The sequence below is a fragment of the Talpa occidentalis genome, unplaced genomic scaffold (genome assembly GCF_014898055.3).
Source record: "Talpa occidentalis isolate TD23 unplaced genomic scaffold, MPIMG_talOcc4v2.1 talOcc4.15, whole genome shotgun sequence".
Classification (NCBI taxonomy): Eukaryota; Metazoa; Chordata; class Mammalia; order Eulipotyphla; family Talpidae; genus Talpa; species Talpa occidentalis.
The window spans coordinates 71,128,577-71,148,914 of NW_023601543.1; the positions used below are offsets into that span (position 1 = coordinate 71,128,577).

The 20,338-nt window shown below is 39.9% G+C and overlaps 1 protein-coding gene across 14 annotated transcripts in view; it reads right to left on the bottom strand.

Annotated features, from left to right (window-relative positions):
- The window catches only part of GK (glycerol kinase), a 342,820-nt gene that overhangs the window by 23,869 nt on the left and 298,613 nt on the right, over positions 1–20,338 (bottom strand). For 12 of the 14 annotated variants that reach the window (XM_054695793.1, XM_054695794.1, XM_054695796.1 and 9 more), the window contains 8 exons: positions 16,090–16,166; positions 13,791–13,928; positions 11,893–12,002; positions 11,354–11,420; positions 8,076–8,111; positions 7,601–7,668; positions 3,556–3,598; positions 3,004–3,084 (listed from right to left, as the gene is read on the bottom strand). In XM_054695793.1, coding sequence (XP_054551768.1) covers positions 3,004–3,084; positions 3,556–3,598; positions 7,601–7,668; positions 8,076–8,111; positions 11,354–11,420; positions 11,893–12,002; positions 13,791–13,928; positions 16,090–16,166 — 620 coding nt within the window. Of the gene's footprint in view, positions 1–3,003; positions 3,085–3,555; positions 3,599–7,600; positions 7,669–8,075; positions 8,112–11,353; positions 11,421–11,892; positions 12,003–13,790; positions 13,929–16,089; positions 16,167–19,443; positions 19,528–20,338 lie in introns of all 14 variants that reach the window. The other 2 variants (XM_054695801.1, XM_054695799.1) reach the window with 2 other exon arrangements.

The following is a 20,338-nucleotide window of genomic DNA, read 5'->3' on the forward strand; positions in this document are numbered from 1 at the left end:
CAATAAGCCTGATTATCTACAAAGTTACCACGGTTAGATCAGAGCAGCAGATCTCATCAGCATCAAAAATGGCCAAAAGGGATGTGGGGAAAACAGCTTTGATCTAGGATTTTATACCCATTCCTGGAGAGAGGAGAAAATAAAGACAAAACCAGCAAGAAAAAGCTTAGTCGCCCAGCCTCTTATTCAAAGATTTATGTAGGAGTGTCCCTCAGCAAGAATAAAGGGGGGTAGTGACATAAGAGGTAAGGGGCCAAAGATAGGAAACTGGCTACAGAAATTGATAAAGTAAGCTCACACACAAGGTTTACTATCAACTGAAAAGAAAATAGTACAAATTACTGCATGTAATTAGTATTGGTGTAGAAGACTTGTTAATGAAATGAAATGACAACTTTATTTTTTTTGAAGATTGATTTATTTATTTATACAAGAACCAAGATGCGCAGGAGGGTGAAAGGATTCACCAGAGACAGAGCGGGGAACAAAAAAGACAGACTGATGAAATACACTGCTGAGGAGAGCAGCGGGTGAGACAGGAGAGGTCTGCTGTGCCATGTGGTACCCTCGCCTGCAGGCCGGGATTGAACCTGCGCTGCAGAGATTGTGGGCAGCTTCACAGTGCTGCGCTTAACCGCCTGCGCCACCAGGGGAGGCCCAAAATGAAAACTTTAAATACAGCAACATGATTGCTGGTGGAGGTGGTAAGGGTGACTCATTCTCACTCCTCATCATGGTTTAACTTGTTAGGTTAAAAATACTAAGTATCTAAAAAACAAAACAAACAAAAAACCCAAAAGACCAAATAGCTATAAACAATGTTAGGAAAATAGGCAGTCAAATAATATCTTAAATATTTAAAGACTCCCTTGGGCCTCCCTGGTGGTGCAGGGATTAAAGACAGCACTGTGAAGCTCTCACCAGCCACTGCGGCACCAGTTTGATCCCCTGCAGGCCAGGGAGCAACCCACATGGCACAGCAGACCTCTCCTGCCTCGCCCGCTGCTCCCCTCAGCAGTGTATTTCGGTAGATCTGCCTGTTCTGCTCCCGACTATATCTGGTAAATCCTCTCACCCCCTGCACCTCTGGCTTCCAACCCAGTTCTTGTATGCATAAATAAATAAATCTTTAAAAACTTAAAATAAAAATAAAGCACATGAATTGAAACAAAATCAGAAAGTATACGCTTATAACTCTCCAGATGAGACTAACTGGAAGAGCAACAGTAAAGAGTGAAAAGGAATTCAGACTGTCAGAATAGGACGAAATCACTATCATGAAATTGAACAGGAAGAAGCAAAAACTTGAATTTAGATTAACAAGTCTTCTACACCAATACAGAAAGGAGCAGTCTTGGCTGGACAGTAATTCATTTGAAAAGGAGTTAGATATTTTAACAGCTGCTTCTCAGACAATGATAGATGGGGTTACAGTTTAAATTAATGAATTCTCGGGCTGAAGTAGTAGCTGAAGCAGTGGTTTATGGTCAGTGAGGCACAAATCACACAGGTGAACACTGGCCAGATTATATGGAGACTATTCTATACTGTTCTGGAAGACACTTACAAATTGGAATTCATCTAATGAAGGGATCCCAAAACTATAAGTCTAGAAACCATGTGACATCAGGACACGGGAGAGATTTATCCTAGAGTAGGAAGACTCAGAAAAATTGTGCTGTTTCCAACCCTGTTTTGCATTTGAATGTTCTTAACATCTGACCTAGGTCCAACGGAAGCTGTTACTGAAAAGCAGTTTTCGGTGCTAATGTCAAACAGAAGTTGGAAGGCTATTGGTAAAGGACAGAAGAGAAGGCTTTTCATATTGAGAATGAAATTAAGGTCAGGTAACCCCAATCCCTGCCACCTTTCCAGGTATAAGGCATCTAAAATTCAAAACCATTGATGGTCTCCTGCATAAGGAAAAAGCAAGCAGTGTGTTGTTGCTGTTACAGGGAACGCAAATCAAGTACATATTCTAGCGCTGAGTGTCATACTAAGCACTTTCCAGGGGGATGTGGGGGGGCGAGGGGCAAAAGCTTCTAAGAGTTTAAGTTCTGAGAAGTATTGAATACACAGACCAAGTATTTCATAAGTGCTTCTATTTTCCATAGAAAAGGGGTTCATGGAGAGATTACACTGCTTATGTAGGGAAGGAGTAAGAAAAACAGAAATAACGAAAATTCTGCTCCAGGCATAACAAGTAGTGAAATATTTTAACTATAAACAGAAGTTTACAACTTGTGACTGAATTGTTATCAGATACTCCAGGAAACAAACCTCACTAAGTTTTCAGATCAAATGTCTATCTGTGTGTTATAAGAGAGCCTTTTAAAATGAATTTCAAAGAAATGCTTTTAACAAACGTATCTGAGTTCACAAAGAGTGCTGCAGCTTTGTCTTTTAAAAATAAATGATTGTAATATAAACTAACCATATTCTACAGACTTAGACTGACATATTCCTATTAGAATTTATAAACATTTTGAAACAAACACTTCTTAAGTGAAAAATGTCATAAATCTCTTCACTTTCTTTCCCACATCAAAAAGTGACAAATCATTTAATTTTATGGGAGATGAGTGAAGACAATTGATCTGCCTTTTTGTCCTCAGTGGTTCTATTTGGAACACTGGGGTGTTGTGGTCATAAAAAAACAGAATTTTCAAGCTGAAAGAAAAGTTAGCAAGCGAGCTCACCTCATCATTACACTGGGAGACAGAGACTCACAGTGTGGAGAGTTACATAACACACCCAGTCATACAATTAATTGGTAAAAGAACTGGGGAACTTAATGTAAAAATAAAATACTCAAGGTCTCCTGAGAGTTCAGACCCTTAGCTCAGCCCCAGGTTCTCTCCACTCAACCAAATGCCAAATGGAAAATGAAGGTTTTTGAGTCCTCTATATTAAGGTTTAACAGAAAAGGTGTCAGAAAAAACTAGAATTTTCATTTGCTTTGGATGTTTGTAATATTATCCATAGTGATTGAAAAGAACTTACTTCTAGTGCATAATAAACTGGTTTGTCCCGGCCAAGTTTGTAAGCCACTGTGGTCAAAAGGCCATGTTCAGAAAATACACACTGTAGGGAGGAGAAAATATTTCAGTAATGAGGAAAATAAAAAGATAGCATGAATTAATTTTTAAGTTAAAATAACCTAGGTTCAAAATAATTCAATAAATATACTGTTTTAAAAAATGAACCCTAACATTCAAAATTACCAGTATTAAGAACAACACACCTAAGTAGTATAAAAAGTTGACCCCTTGTTCCAAATTAGTTTTGCATTAAGAATCTGACATGACCCTAGGAGATATCCCACCAACATAACTAAAATGCACACATAAATTCCAAAGAACCTAGAATGGTTCTTACTCAGAGTCATTCGAATTTAGTGATGTTCATAATTTTTACTGAGCTCTAAATTGAATCCATATAAAGGTTAAATATAAGCTGCAGATTCAAAGGCAACTTAATAGCAAATGATGTTCAAGTATTTTTATATGAAAATAAAGACTTACATCAAAATTAAATTAAAAAAAAAAAACCAACCTTTCGGCCTGTATTACATAGTAAGAAACAGCCTGTTCCGTACCTATAGTTGGGGGAAGCATAAACAGCATGACAATTTTATTAAAAATAAAAATAAATGATGGAATACTAATAATACAAATTATTTGAATTGACATTTAACTGAGTGCAATAAAAGCCATCACGTCAAGGTTTTAGAAAAGTTCCAAAAGTTAATAAACTTTTGGAATAAGGTTTAAAGATAAATCTAGAAGAAAATCTACTTAGTGCGATCTTAATGGGAAAATGCAGGTGCAGGTATACCTCGTTTTATTGCATGTCGCTTTATCATGTTTCACAGACGTGGTTCTCATAAGACCCTCCACCCCTAAAAACATCGCCACTTGCTCAGATAACTGTTAGCATTTTTAGCAAGAAGACATTTTAAAATGAAGTTTCGTACATTGTTTTTTAAGCCATAATGCTCCTGCACACTTAGCAGACCAAACACACAGTGTAGCATAAACCTAACTATTGTATGCACCAGGAAACCAAAAATCACGTGACTCATTTTACTGAAGTGGTCCTGAACCAAATCTGCAATATAGCCAAGGTGAGCCTGTTCAGTATTTAACGCTTACTCAGTCTTAGCCCAGGACTGTGTTTATAAAATACCACGAGTTACAACAAATTCTATATTCAGTGACAGTTGCTGCTATTAATCCACGTGAAATGAAATGACAACACTGAACCATTCACCAAGGGGCTTAGTTCTACCAGGGACAGGAATGGTAGGAAGGGGAAGGCTATTCCAGGCCTCAATTTCCCATCTGTTCTGTTGGACAGGGGGTTGTGACGGTGGCAGGAGAGACATTCCGAATGTAACCAGGCTGACACGAGGAACAAAATTCATTTTGTGACAGCCTTATCAGCATAAGCTTTGGACTCTGCAACAAATCAGTTACTTAGACAGGAGTAGATTTGACTTGTGCCAGGCAGATAAACAGCCCGACCTGATAGCCGCAAGGGTCACAGGGAAAATAATTTTCAACTGAGTTGGCTGCCAAGGTTACCCTTTGCTCTGCACAAGCTGTCTAGCCAGAGGCCGAGATTTCCCCCTCAGGCCTTGCTGCTGTGCTCGGACACAAGATGCATGTGGGGGGAAGGGGGAACACTCAGTCCGGGGCTGGGCAGAGGGATCCCAGCAGAAGCTACTAGCAGTCAGGTGTGTTTGGGGCAGCAAACAGAAACCTAGGACAGGTGGCGCAGGGGGTTAAGTCTCAGCACTATGAAGCTATCCGCAGCCACTGCAGCATGAGTTCGATCCCTGGCCCAGGAGCTAACCCACATGGCACAGCAGACCTCTCCTGTCTTGCCCGCTGCTCCCCTCAGCAGTCTATTTCAGTAGATCTGCCTGTTCTGCTCCCCACTCTGTCTCTGGTGAATCCTCTCACCCCCTACACCTCTGGGCTATACCCCAGCTCTTGTATGAATATATAATCTTAAAAAAAAAGAAACCAAGGACAATTTTTTCTGATAAACAATTTTCCAGGCACCACTGTTCTGAGTAAGAATTATCTCAAGACATTCTACCTATTCTCACCCAAATATAGTCTTGACTTGCTTGATGAAGAGTGGACACATGTCTATGTACAATGGTTTGTTCTCATTCTCACCCCCTGGAGTTTTCTGTGGTATTTTGCACTAAAACTAAACCTCCCTCTTAAATATCTCTAACCTGGATTTCCACATGAATGAATAACTGCATTCTGTTCTTATGAATTCTCCATCCCTGTGTATCCCACTTCTCAATATCTCCTCTACCTGCCTACTTTTTCTTGTTAATTCCATTTATTTCTATTGCTTCAAACATCACCTCTACACAGGAGAAATTCAAAATCTCTACCATTCTACTGAACTCATCTCACGTTCCTAAATGTTTGCGACAGATAACCCATCAGTTCCACAAATATCCTGAACAGAGATTCTCCTACTCAGACCCTCCACTGACCTTGGCTAACTTGAAACACTGGGCCCACGTGACTGGATTCCATGCTTTTCTCTTGTTCCTTTGCAGTGCTGAGGGTGACCATCCACAGCCTCCCGCTGTGTGCCCATCTTTTAATCTTTTTGAAAAATATTTATTTATTTATGCATACAAGAGCTGGGGTGTGGGCCAGAGGTGTGCGAGTGGGGGTGGGTGAGAGGACTCACCAGAGACAGAGTGGGGAGCAAAATAGGCAGATCTCGGAAATACACTGCTGAGGGGAGCACTAGGTGAGACAGGAGAGGTCTGCTGTGCCATGTGGGTCAGCTTCCTGGTCGGGGGTTGAACTCATGCTGCAGTGGATGCAGATCGCTTCATAGTGCTGCGTCTTAACCCCTTGCGACCCCAGGGCGGTCCCCCATCTTTTAATCTTGTCCATTACCAGGATGCTGTAGTGGCCTCTTCCATGGCCTCTTTGCCTCAAGTTTCTCCTCACTTTGACCCAGGACTGCCTTGTTATTTATGGACAACGCCTGTCACCTCTGTATACCGGCTCATAGCTTCAGAGGTTTTCTACTGGCTATCAAGAAAAAACTCTTCAGTCTGAAATGTAGGGCTTGACAACATGCCCGAGCCTTATTTTCTCCCACTTCTCTACCTGGATATTCTCTGAACAAAATCTTTGCTTTCTGTGGTTGTGTCTTTGTTTAGTATTCTGTGTACCTGCCAATATCACTCATTCTTCAAAATCTTTCACTACTAATAATCTTTTAGGATATTTTCCCTTCCCATTGAAATCCAACAGCTACACTTCAGTTTCTTATGGCAGATAAGTTATAATTTATAACATGATTAAATGTGTTTGTGTTCTTTCCCATAAGGAAGAGGAATCTGAGCCCAAAGATCTGACAATTTACTATTTCCCTCCTGTAATCTGCAGTAGCTGCAAATGCACTCAACAAGTCTTGCCTAAATTCATCATTTAAGGATTTGGCTAACAATGCTTACTTGCAAAAGAATTTAGCCATGAAAGTTTAAATTGATAAGAAAACTAGGAAATAGTTAAGAAAACAATTAAATGTAGACAGTGTCCTGCCAGGTCCATGGACATCTCCACACAGGCGTCAACAGAGTGTAGAGGTTAAGAGCCCTGGCTCTGTCAAGTCAGGTGGCTCTGGATGCAAATATTGCTTCACTCTTATTCTTTTTTTTAAAAAAGATTTATTTATCCATGCATACAAGAACTGGGGTGCAGGCCAGATGTACGAGGCTGAGAGGATCCACCAGAGACAGAATGGGGAGCAGAATAGGGGGGTCTACTGAAATACACTGCTGAAGGGAGCAGCGGGCAAGACAGGAGAGGTCTGCTGTGCCATGTGGGTAGCTCCCTGGCCTGGGATCAAACTCATGCTGCAGTGGCTGCTGTTAGCTTCATGGTGCTGAGACTTAACCCCTTGCACCACCAGGGAGGCCCCTTCACTCTTACTCTTAACTTAGATGCTTAACCTCTCTGAATAGCTGTTTTCTCATCATCAAGTGGGAGTTAGTTTACTGATTTTGGGTATGGAGCTGGTTGCAAACACTAGGTATGCACAGTACAGAGATGAGATTATGAGAAAGATACACCAAGTCTCTACTCCCATCATTCCTTCTGCTTCTTCTCAAAGGAGAAACTCCAGGAAAAGGGTAGAAAACACAGGAATGTTGATAATGCCACCAAAATATAACTTTGCAGTCATGGTGAGAAAGTCTAGGGCAGGAATACTATGGTCCTCCCTCTCCTATGCTCAGCCTCCCCCTGTTCCCTATCAACCTCTCCCAAAAGACATAGGTATCTTAAATTCGCATGTATTTTTTGGATGGAGAAGGTACTGAATTTTATAGTTCTTATAAGCACGATCAGTGTGTTTACATATGACATAATGTATTTTGTTGGAAATAGAGAAAACCAAATGGTAAAAAATTTATATATTGACATGGACCCGCGAAGCTGTTGACTTTCAACCTGGATGAATTCCGAAAGGTCTTCCTTTTTCAGAGCACCAAAGGGGAAAAACAAATGGAACAATATGGGTCTTTAGGTTTATTTTTTAAACTCACGTGTTTTTGGCTTGTCCATCTTGGAAACACATTTGTCCCACCAATGCAGCAGACTGATCCCCCAAACACTGAAAGAATAAATGACAATAAGGAGCACGGACTAGGGCAGTATTATTAATTTCCATAAAAAGGAGAACCATAGGGTCTATTTTTCCTTCTCTTTTTAACTTATCAAGTAGTAAGCTGCCCCAAGTTTTTTTTGCATTGCCTTCACTTGGCCATTTTTCCATTTTCTAAAACCCCTGAAGATAACTACGATGAAAAGGGAAAGTTAGAATTAGTTTATTCATTCCATTCTCTAAGACCTACACTGTGTCCTATGAGAACAAGATGTAGCCAATTTTGCTGCTCTTACTTGTTTTCCATAGTTGAGGAAGGAGTCAGTTGAGTAAGATACAGGAGGAAAGCTAGAACTTGGAAGGGGGTGCAGGTAAGGGTGGGACGGTAGCAGGGACACATTTGGTGAGAAACTTACCCCAGATATTGGGACACCTTCCAAAGCTCCGGCTTTCTAATAAAAATTGAAAACATTATTGTGAATGATCATAAGCGTTTGGCCCTACGAACATAACTGCAACAGGAATGAACACAAGGAGCAACATGCCAGAGCATGTGGGCAGACAAGACAAAGCATGTGTTTCAACTGCATGAGTGACTCAGAGACAGATACTAGAAGTACTCCTAGGATGACAAGAAGAGACATGGTACTGGAGACTGGGCATGAAACATTGGACAGGGAGTCAGAAGACGTGGGCTCTACTCCTGGTAAGTCAGTGTTAAGCCCTGAGTGGGCCGCTGAGACTTCTCTAGGCCTCTATTTATCTACGCCACAGGGCCTGGGCTACAGGATCACCAAAGACAATTAACATCTTGCTATTATTGCTGTTACTAAGAAAAGACTAACATGTCCTTTAAAATGAGCACATAAATAGCTACCGAAGCAGCTCGGAATATACTTATTTTGGAAGGCTGTATTTTGCCACCTGTTCTTTCTACCTGAGCTGACCAGTAAGAATCACAAGAGTGTTCAGGCATTGGATATTATATTTGTTCATAGCAAACATCATTCTTGAAGTTTAGATAAGCAAGAGTTACTTTATATCATGAACAGTGCTTTTTATTTGATCAAGTATAAGCAGTATTCTAGGAAGAAAAATGAAATTTAAGGGGTTGGCTGTGAAATTTACCAAACTTAACTTTTAAAAGGAGATACATGAATGCAAAGTAATTTGGACTGGTAGTAAAGAACCAGGGGAAAGGAATGTGCCCCCCCAAAGTGTGTGTGATGTATATACTAGGAAGAGCATGAAACCAAAGCATTGGGCTGATGACCCCTCCATGCGCCATTCGTCAGCCAGGCTCCCAGCCTCTGGGAGTTTCCGGTTCCCTGTCTGTTCTAGTGAGGGTGAGAACAGAAGCCACCTCACATGGCTACGATGGAAAGGAAATAATAGCATGTATGTAGGAACCCTTTACAAAATAGAAAATGTCCTCTAGATAGCAGATGCTTTATTTCTATTATGCTTTTGGGTTAATTTAAGACCTGCTACTTTTATTTACCACATATATTCTTAGAAAATCTAAACTTGGATGTGAAAAGTTGACATCCCTAGAGCCATTTTAAAATGGGGTCAGAGCAAGCTACAGCAGAAAAAGTCACTTTGCCATCTTCTTTAAACTAGGTCAGATCCCTGGACTGGGCCAAACCACCAATATTCCAAGAAGTCTGCAAGAATGAGAAAACCTACCCAAAAGAACTGATAAATGGAAATTTTTACCTACTTTTACCTTGTGATCTCTCTACCTCATCATTTTACCTTGTGATTCCTTCACCTGACCATTAGCTCATCCTCCGCTTTCTCTCTAAAAGAAACCCCCAAACTTTGTCCCTCCTGAGGACACATTTTGGGTTGCCCACCTGAGCCTGTGCTCCCCAAACTGCAGTTCTCTGCTATTCCCAAATAAACACATTTTGGCTTGCCTCTGACCTTGCTGTTGTCTTAGGAAAGGTTAACATGGATAAGAAGTAAAGGTAAAATTTATAAAGGACTGAAAGTGAATCAATTGGAAACCTAGAGGCTATATATCTTAATATATTTAATACTAAAAGAAATCTTTGCTTACACTACTGAATTATTAGCAGACAACCGGCAGGATCTACTCTGTGCGATCAGGCACTTAAGGTGCTCCATTTTCTTCACAGGGAGGGGGCTCTGGAAGATTCCTGGGAAAGTCCCCTGTGAAGCATGCAGAAAAAGTGACAGTGCATTTCCAACTAACTGGCCTGGAAGACTGGTCATGGTTATCATTCAAAATACACATTTAGGACATTTAAAAATGACATCTAATTCCCCTGTTATGCTAAAGCCCAAAGTACATCACAGCTGTACTTTGTGATGGGGGACACTCCTTTGAATTTCTCCTTATGGGAAACTGTCTTAGTCTTTTATTTTGAAACATTACTCTCAGGCTTGTGAAAACTTGAAAACAAACAAATAAGATTAAGTTTTTAAAAACCTAAAGCTTGACTAGAGCTTATAAGAATTTGAAGGGTCATGGAGATTCTAGACAAATCTGTTGAGTGAGTGGACTTGTGCTTGTTTAAAACTAAATGGAAATGCACTGTATCTTTTCCAAATGAATGAGTAGCATAATTGGTGGGCAACCTACTCACCAGGCTATGAGAGATTTTCTATAGTCAGCAAGGGGGAAAAAGGGGACAGAAGCATAATATTTTAAATGCAAGAGAAAAGTAGGCCAGTTAAATGTTTTTTTCAACTATCTGCTGAAACTGCTTCTCAAGAACAGTTTTTCTCCAACCCAAGTCAGTTTGTTGATAGCTATAAAATTATCAAAGTACTTGTATTGTGGATAAGCAGTGACTGTACTTCCCTGAAAAAATTCCATGTTGCCTTGAAGGCTTTATTAGAAGTGCTTAAGAGTTTGTGTTCAAGTTTTATCCAGAGCACTTCGTGTTTGACACTAGTATTAACTCTGTAGTAGGGTTTCTGATATTTTTCATGAAATGTCTAGACAACCCTTTTTGTAATTTATTATAGACTTATTCTTCAGTTTTATCATAAATTCCAAATTTTTGTGCTCAGACACAGGGAATTAATTGTCCTAGAGGTGTTCATCCCTGGTGTGTAATCAGAGATAGCTCAACGATGATAAGCACACTTTTTTGCTGAAACTACATTTTCTCGGGGTTTCAATGAACATCAACAGTAAAAACATCCATTGTGTTAAGCCGGTTTCATGAGCAACCTCAAATTAGAAGCAGATTCTTCGCTTTTTGTTTCTTGGCTAAAGTTCTGCTCAGGCTCACAAAGAATCTAATATGAAACATGGCTTAGCCACTAAGAGAGATTCAACAGGAAGAACTCCACTAGACTATGAAAGTCCTTCCTATAAATTAAAAGCAGACATCACAATACTAAACTGTTATTTTGGATTACAAGAATAAACTGGCTTAAACATTGCCATTCTTCCCTCTGTAGCCAAATGATCTTGCTAACATTTAAAAAGTAATAATCCTCCAAGAAAAGACAATTAAAGTTAATGAAATATAAAATCAACTGGTAAGAAAGACTCTAAGATATTATAAAACTAAGTAATACCGAGCTCTCCTTACATACACCGCCAACATTCACACAAATGTTACAACTCTCAAACTATAAAATATCATACAACTTACTTTTGAATTCTGAATAGGAAAGGTTTTTTTGTAAAGGAAAAGAAATTTGTTTTTACCATTAGGCCATAGATCTCAGAAGAACTCCGGACATTTGGAAGAATTTTCATTGGAATTTCAAAAAACCTGAAAAACGGTAAGAATGGATGCATAACAGGTTTTTTTTTATTTAAAGATCTGGAGCCATCTATATGTATCTAAAGAGAAAATGTACATAATAATTACGAAATGGTTGTATTTGAGTATAGAGTGAAACAGTAACAAGTCAGCAGAACATAGTTGGAATGCTTAGATATTTAACACTTGAACTTCATGCAAACAAATCAAAAAGTAAAAAGCACACAGAATCGAAAGTACTTTTCTAAAGGAACCTACACTTTCTTGAAAAATAATCAAGACAATGACTTAACATGGCTTATTTATTATATATATGAGACAACGGTCTCTCTTAAAGGACTACACAAATAGACCTGTGCATTAGAGTTGAAATATCAACTATTAAAGTTTGGTATTTCACTGACATCTGAGCTTGGTAAGACTTAGCTTATAAATAGGTAATACATTTGGAAAAGTTTGCTGAGGACCAAGCACAACTCACTCGCAGAGCTCTTTATCCCATTCCAAAGAATGAATGTTGAAAAGCATCGTCCTACTTGCATTAGTGACATCCGTACAGTGGACACCTCCGTTGGCTCCTCCTGTCAAACACTAGACAGAATAAAAATGACATGTTAGATTTGTAATTGTTTGCAATTGAATTTACAATTTGTCAAGGGCCATCATTAGCAGCAGAGCATATAAAGCAGAAGAATGGGTCACTTCACTTACTTAATTTTCCAGTTTGTAGCTGTGTCCAATAGAATCAAAAGGCGAGCCACATATGTAATATAAAAATTCCTAGTAGCCACATTAAAAAAGTATAAAGGAGCTGGTAAAATTAATTTGAAATTTTCATTTAATTGAACTTAATTTATCTAAAATATCCTTTTGATATAAAAATATCACTGATACTTTACCCTTTTTTTGGTGCTAACTCTTGAAATACGCCGATGTGTGCATTTCTCGTGAACTCACAATACATCCCAATTCAGATTAGCCACAGCAAGTGCCCGGTAGGTAGATGTGGCTAAATGACTACCATATTAGACATATTAAATGATGGTTAAACAAAGACCCAGTTTTGTTTCCATCCTCTTATCTTTGGAAAATGCAGAGTCTTATTAACTTTGGCAAAGCGAACTATGCAGAAAAGTCTGCCTCTTGAGCATCTTCCTGAACCTTGTACAGCTGCTGCTGTTGCTTTGGCTTTTTGTGATGGTTTGCGGTCCTGTTTTGCAATAACAATTCTCATTGGGCCATCCCTGCCCTGACCCACACTCTATCCTGAAAGCAGTGCTTCAAACTTTCTTATGGGTGGAACCATAAGAGGCAAGAAAGAAACAAGCCTGGACTAATGGAATCAGGCGGGGGGTGGGCACAGCCTATGGTGCCCCCTGAGTCCCCTATAGCTCCCAATACCAACATCCTGCCTCACTCTGGTTCAAGGCAATTGTTAGAACTCTTTCAATGGTGACTGATGTGTAAAAGCTGCTGGCCATGAGCACAAAGCACTGCCTGCCCTGGCCAAGCGCAGGGAGGAGTGGAGAAGGCACCGCTCCTGACAGTGGTTCTGGAAGTCCTGCCCCATTGATCTGGCAAGTAAGAGTAGAGACAATATTCTCCAGAAGCTCCCTTTGAAGGGGGGAACAGATAATGACATACTTAATGAAGTATTTACAAGTGGAATTATATGTCTTGGGTTTGCTTTCAAAGTATCTGTGGGGATAAGAGTATGTGGGTATAGTGGAAACACAACTGCCTGTAGTTGAGTGGTTTAGCTCACAGGTTCATCGCAATAGGCTCCCTCTGCTGTGGGGAATATCTGACAGTGTCCCTAATAAAAATGAGCGAATGAAGGAGGGAGGGTGAGAGAGAACAAGTCTTTTTAAGATATATTTTGGAACTATCTGAAATGCTCATAATTCTCACCCATGCTCAGCTTAGGCAAAAAGATCATATGTCAGAAATTTCCACTATGATTTTTATATTATTGCTTAATTAAATAAGAGACAACTCTGTAATTTTGAAAGTGAATGATAAAAAGTAGTCTACGTGATTTATCATGCCAACTAGTTATTTCTTCCATGAAATGGGTAGTGGAAAAACAGCACATGAGAGGCAAAAAAGAAAAGCCCCTAAAAGGTACTAATACCTAAATTACTTATTCTAAATCATATAGAAACATGATTTTGTAATCATCCTCCACTGTTACTGAAGTAAGGCGAGGAAAAATAAAAGAGGAAGTAGGCAAAAATGCCTCTCAAATGGAAACTGAAATGTTGTGCTGTTTCTTGAATTTTTTTTAATAGTGTTGCCAACCAAAAAGTTTGAACTCTTAGCACAAAACAGATAGTAGGCAAGGCAGTCTACAAAATTTCTCCACATATTAAAACATACCCAGATAAGCCACGAATCAATGGTCCCAAAAAGAGCTCTATCTTCTTCCACAGCCCTTTGAACTTTCCTCACATTGTCAAGCAGCCAACGAAGTTTCACCGCACTGAAGTAAGTGCTAAGTGGAAGGCCTGTCTTGGACTAAAAACAGTGATGAAATTCAGTTAGCACATTAAATTCATAATGGTTTAAAATAAACAAATGACCAGAAACAAAAAACCTCAACTAACTGCAAAATAGTCAAGGGGCCTAAAGGCAATCCCACGGTATTAGAGGTAAAAATATTTTTCCTATCTTGTGGAACAGGAAAGCATGTTCCCGAACAAAGATAAGAGTGATAGCTTGCAGTTCAAAGAACATCCATGTAGCAAGGTAAGAGAAATGTAAATGACACAGCACCCTGTAATCTAGATAGTAAAAGAGATACGTGTTAACTTTTGTGATGAGTTAGTACTAAATGCAGAACCAAGTGCCCAACTCTGTTTTTCATTTTGTGTTCAAGGTTGTGATATTTAAGCTATTGAAAATCAGAGGATATCAGAAAATTTTATGTTTTAAAACATGGAAGACTTAACAACAACATATTCATGTGTGTGAAAAAAATTATATTTGCACACACATACATGCAAATAACGTTAATATCAAATTAGTGAGAACTATAGCAGAGCTCAAAGACATGCCAGATTAAAGCAATGCAGAGTTGGAGCCTCCCTGGTGGCGCAGGGGGTTAAGTCACAGCACTATGAAGCCACTATCCACAGCCACTGCAGCACAAGTTCAATCCCCCACCCAGGGAGGTGACATGATGCAGCAGACCTCTGCTGTCTCGCCTGCTGCTCCCCTCAGCAGCGTATTTCAGTAGATCTGCCTCTTCTGCTCCCCACTCTGTTTCTGGTGAATCCTCTCCCCCCCACATCTCTGGCCTGTACCCCAACTCTTGTATGCATAAATAAATAAATATTTTAAAAAATTAAACACAATATGAGCTTATCAATCTTCCTTGAAAAGGATCAGATTTACCTCTTATTTTTGTTAGTATATTAAATATAAAATTTATTTATAACACCTGATGGAAATGGTTAAGAAAATACATGTATCTATCTTTCCCTTCCTCTGATCCCTAACTACAGAAAGTGACAACATTTTCCTTCTTATCTTCTATTGGTATGTTTAGTAAGAAAACTCAAAGCGAAGGATTTAAGACTTTCATGCACCCTACAAGAGTCTTAACTCACGATTTTCTAACCTTCCTAGGAAAAAAAAGACTAATCTGAAAAATAATGACAGCAAATAATTCATGGGAATATTCTTTTTTGATTTGAAGGAGCAGGATTGTCCCACAAAGGCAATAGTGAGGTGATACTTAATACCTTGTTTCCATGATTTAGGCAGAAATTCTAAAAGTTGCTTCAAGAGGCATCAGAGAGAAAAACATGCATCCCTTGAAATAAAGTATGGCTGGAGGTGGCAGTGAGCGTGGAGAGGGCTACAAAGAGACTGAATAGGAAATGGTTACGGGTATATTCAGGGCATGCCCGAAGTTATTTGGGTGAGTGAGGGTAGGAAATGGTTTGTTAAATTTCTGCAAATAAGGGGGTTTGAATAATAGTTTCAGAACTAAGAACCACCAGAAAATGCCATAAGAGTTCCACTGACAAATAAAAAGGGAATTAAACCAGTAAAAAGCAAATCTTCCTTTTGGATACTAGAAGAATTTGGCCTTGGCCTTGCTAAGAAAACAGGCCAAGCCTGTTTCAAAAATTGCCTCTCCATTTATGTGAAGAGAGTTCTATACAAGAACTGAAAATAAGGTTATTTTAATAGTCTTTGCCATATAAAGAAAGTGGAAGAGGAGTTCAATAAAGGGGTGGCATGTCTTCTGCTTTCTCTCCTTGGATTCAGTTTCCTGAACACACAGAAGCACCCAGAACTTTCTCTGACAGACAGTGGAAAACAAGAGAGATGGATTGAGAAAGAAAGGTTGAATTACAGGAAGTAACCCATGGGGAGTATGGCTAAATTCACTGGGACATTTTCTAATCCCCTGTAGCCTACCAACTTTCCTCACTATTGCTTCAATCCACCACAGGGCAAGAAAGGCAGAAAGGCAAAAACTTGAGTTGGCCTTAGTTATCTGTGGAGAAATATTCTAGAAGTAGTATGAGAAATATTCTAGAAGTAGTATCAAATAACTATTGTGCAGTAAGATGCAAGGCCCAAAGAGTCTTTCTGGAGAAATCTCTAAACTTAAAAAAAAAAAAAAGAAGCCTTCTTATGGTATATTTTTGAAGAGATCTCTTACCTTGACAAAGTTATTATTTCCTGGAATTCTTTTACTGAGAGTCTCAACGGTAGACTGTGTTCTTAGATCAAGCCACACTAGAGAGCAAAAGACAAAAACATATATATGAAAAACTTCATTTAAAAAAAATTAGGTCTTAATGAAATCACTGTCAAGAGTAGGAGACCAATGATTAGTTTCCATAAGCAATTAAAATGCTATAGCTCTTGAAATACAGAAATTAGAAAATTAGAAATGAATGAGCATCTTGTTAGAAGAGAGAACAGATTTATGAGGGAGAATTTCAAGCTTTTATGTAAAATTACAGACCAAGTTAGGAGAACAATACAAACCTTAGGGGGCTTATTTTGTTTCCTTTTGTAGAGATAAAATGATAAAATATGTTTGGATAGGAATTTTCTAAGCATTCATGAGTGCAGAGAAAATCTAAATACTAAGAGGGCAGGTTGCCCATGCAGAATGCATAGCCCAGGATCACCGAACCCCACAGAAAGTATGGATTTGCAAACATGGGAGCAATTTGTGACCAAGTAGAGAGGCTGATAATATCATTGAGAGAAAAATAAGATTCTGTCTCATATGTATGAGATACTCATTTACATTCAACTCTCTCAAAGTAGGCTAGAACCTGGAATCATTTAAAAACTCATTCAAAGATCACCATTTCCCTCCATGTTGTAGAGTGAAAAAAATAAAAACCCTCCATTTCAACAGATCAATCTTATCTTACTAAATAGGTGTCACCCACTTTCTGATCCCCTCATAAAATAGTATTTCCATTCTGTTTCATGTCAGAAGGCTTGAAAAAGAGAAGGGATTGAATATACATAGAAAGTAAAGTAATTGTGAAAGTAACCAATGGGCAGGACTGAGCTTTAGTTATCAGATTTAAATATTGTACTTAACTTTTGTAACATTTAAACCGGTCTCATGACCACTCACTATTTTCAGGCACCGACTGTGCTCATATAGATGCTTTCTGCAGAGACCCAGGCCCCTAATATATTTAAAAGGCACCAAAGCCTATGTGAGTGCTGGCACTATCTAGTTTCATCCATCTTTAACCATACAAGTCCTTTCTCTCCACTTAACAACCAGCTAGTTCTTGAAGTGAATTTTCATCAATACTTTCTAATGACTTCAACTGTTAAGTCCCTTGAGGGTCTTCTGTACTTGATTTTGACAGAGGCTACTTCACACGAGATTTAAGTTGGGAACTTGAGAACACTACACTGGTTTCCACAGGTGTGAAGAGCAGCAAGAAAAGGTACATCACAGCAAAGAAACAGGAGGACAAAGAGGAAGACCATGGAAATACAGGGGCTGGAGACAACACCTACATGGGCTGTCCTCAACCATTTTGTTTTCCCTGCTTCTGGGAGGAGTATCTCAGATTCTTTTCAGGAAATCATTCTTCCCTTATCTTCAACCACATGGTTTGCTGAGATTTGCCCCTACCTCCATTCCAGTATGGTGTCCTGAGGTTTGGGGGGGGGGGGTGGTTCAGGGTACAGCGTGTGGTCTAGGAAGCTTAATCAAGGTTTGTGCTCAGACTCTGAGCCCTTGTCCCCAGCTGAGCTGGGCAGTGGGAGGCTGGGGCCTGCTGCCCTCATGAAGAGAGAGCTGAAGTGGCCACATCTGGAGCCATCCCTGAAAAGAGAGACTTGTGTGGGGGTCTGGGTGATACTGTCTGATACCCCCTTTTGCTTCATTTAGTTGGGGTTGCACTTTCTAATTTATTACATGTGCTGTGATTGATGGAAGCCACTAGCAACGTCACCACAGAGTTGGCAAGCTCTCCCATGTTCAAGAAACAAAGGCAGGCTACTTTCTCAGGTGACGATATTGTGTGACTGTGACAAGAGTGGACCTTCCTCACAGGCAAGCCACCCCAGCAGGTTATACAGCCTAACAGCAGTAAGTGGGAAAAGTAGAGGAATGTGAGAGAAAAGTTTTAAATCTGTGATTCGATAGTATTACAAGCACATCTTAAACCCCAGTGTTTCAAACTGAAGTAGCCTAGAGGTTGAAAATCGATCTAGGGTCTATTATCTAATTAAAAAATACTGAAACAGAATGGATTAGCATAACAAACATCGGGATTGACTGAACGTGTGAGACATTTGTTTACGTGGGTTTGCTGAATCATGACATAAAAGTATATTTTTGACCAGGGGACACAAACAAGGCACATGAAAGTCATTGTTCTAGGCTTTTTGTTTAATGACTCAGAACCTAGATCAGTGTTTTTGTGTATTTACATGGACATAACAATCCCTGGGGAGCTTAAAGATGGACCCCTTTCCCAGAAATTCTAGGCTAATAGGCCTGCAGATAGGGTTCAGAAATAAATCTCTTAAAGGCACCTTACTCTAAGAAACACTGTCAGACTCCAGAGCAGTGGTTCTTATCCAGAAAGCATGCCAGAAGCACCTGGAAAATTTTGAGATAACACATCGCAGGCCCTACTTTGCAGGATTCTTGCTGTGGGTCTAGGCAAGGAATGCTGGAGTCTTGCTACTTTTGTTATAGGGAACCCGACTTATTCAGTGTTATGGTAAAACTTGAGATGCTCCTTCCTAGGGCATGTTATTTAGGTCAGTGGATTTGTCCCAATCATTTATTTAAAAACAAAACTAAAGACAAACTGACAATCAGGCCACTCCCTGAATCCTAGTGACTTGGCGACCTGGCTCATTGACAAGGTAACTGGGTGCTTAGTTCCTTACCTGAAAGCTTGCAACTTTCCACAGTGGTATCCACAGAATTAACCCTTCACCAGAAACAATCAAAACACTGGATGTGAAATCAGGAGACTGAAGTACTATGTCTGACTTTGCAACCAACAAGCTATGTGACTCAAGCAAGTCACTGTGCCCTTCCCAGACCGCATTTCCTGAATATAAAATAAGCAGTTGGACTACATGGTCCCTAAAAGTCCCTCTTCTTCCATTATTCCATGATCACAGAAGACTGTCATCATGTTTACTAGATTTTTACAGCCCAAGAGTTTAAGACAATTAGAATACATGAAATGAATTAGTAAAACTGCTAAAGACAAAAATGTCAGTAGTTGGTACACTACTAATTAATTCACAAATGCTCAAAATTAATTGAATTAAGAACAAAAAAATTAGAAAACTCATTAAAGAAGCTAAGATGACAGAATTAGATTTGCAGATCAAGACACCAAAAGCCAAAGAGAAGACCCCGAGGAGCACTAGGCCTCCTGTGAGGTAATTTCTGAGAACAATCAAAAGAAGTGCCGGATTCAGACCCGGCAGCAGCAGTCATTTTCCCCAACACGTCTGAGTTGGAAGGCTGGGAAGTGAGCAAGAGCCAGAGCACCAATACCTGAGGAAGTGCCAGCAGCTGGAACTGAAGAGCCAGAGGGAGCAACGGCAACTGGATCTGAAGGGCCAGGAGAAACTGGAGCGGCTGGAGTATTAGGAGAAATAATGGCAATTCAAGCTAGAGATGGCCAGATTCGGGGTCTGTGTTGTCTTGTCGCCCACTTAGGTAATGGTAGATCACTTGGGCGAGTTCACCAGAATGGACACTTTTCTACACATTCAAGCAGAGTCAAAGAAAAGGAAGAGACACGGAACAGAAGGAGAACAAAGGTAGTCCATCCAGTTGGAGTCTCTGGTTTAATAGTATTTCTAGCTGGACAAGGGCCAGGCAGATACCCGCTTCTTGTTCAGAATGATGCTGACTTATCTCGTAACATATGTGTCCTACTTAGAAAAGTGGCTCAGCTGGTTATTGATTACTCACCCAAGCACTGAATTGCAAGGCTGCATGATGTAGCGAGGGAGCATATATCTAGAGGATGTTGGGAAGGAATGCTAAAGAGTGTGCACAGCCTCTTGCGGCATCTGCGGGATGACATGAAAGGGCTGTTTGGGAAGGCATGATCCCAAGAACACACTTTCCTGCTGGGGGCGCAGGAGGAGCCAGCCCCCTCCACAAAAAGGACTGACTGGCATGTCCAGTGGAAATAGGGAATTGCTCGGTGCCAAAGTCATTTGGAAAAAAATAAGAAGTAGATACTAGGGAGTCCTGAACACTGGACAGCTTGATTCTAGAAGGCATGTCCTTTATTAGGACCAAGCAAGTTGGATTTAAAGGGTTCAGACCAAGGGGTTAAGATGCAACCTGTGAAGCTATCCACAGCGTCTGTAGCACGATTTTGATCTCTGGCCAGGGAGTTACCCACATGGCGTGGCAGACTGCTCCTGACTCTTCC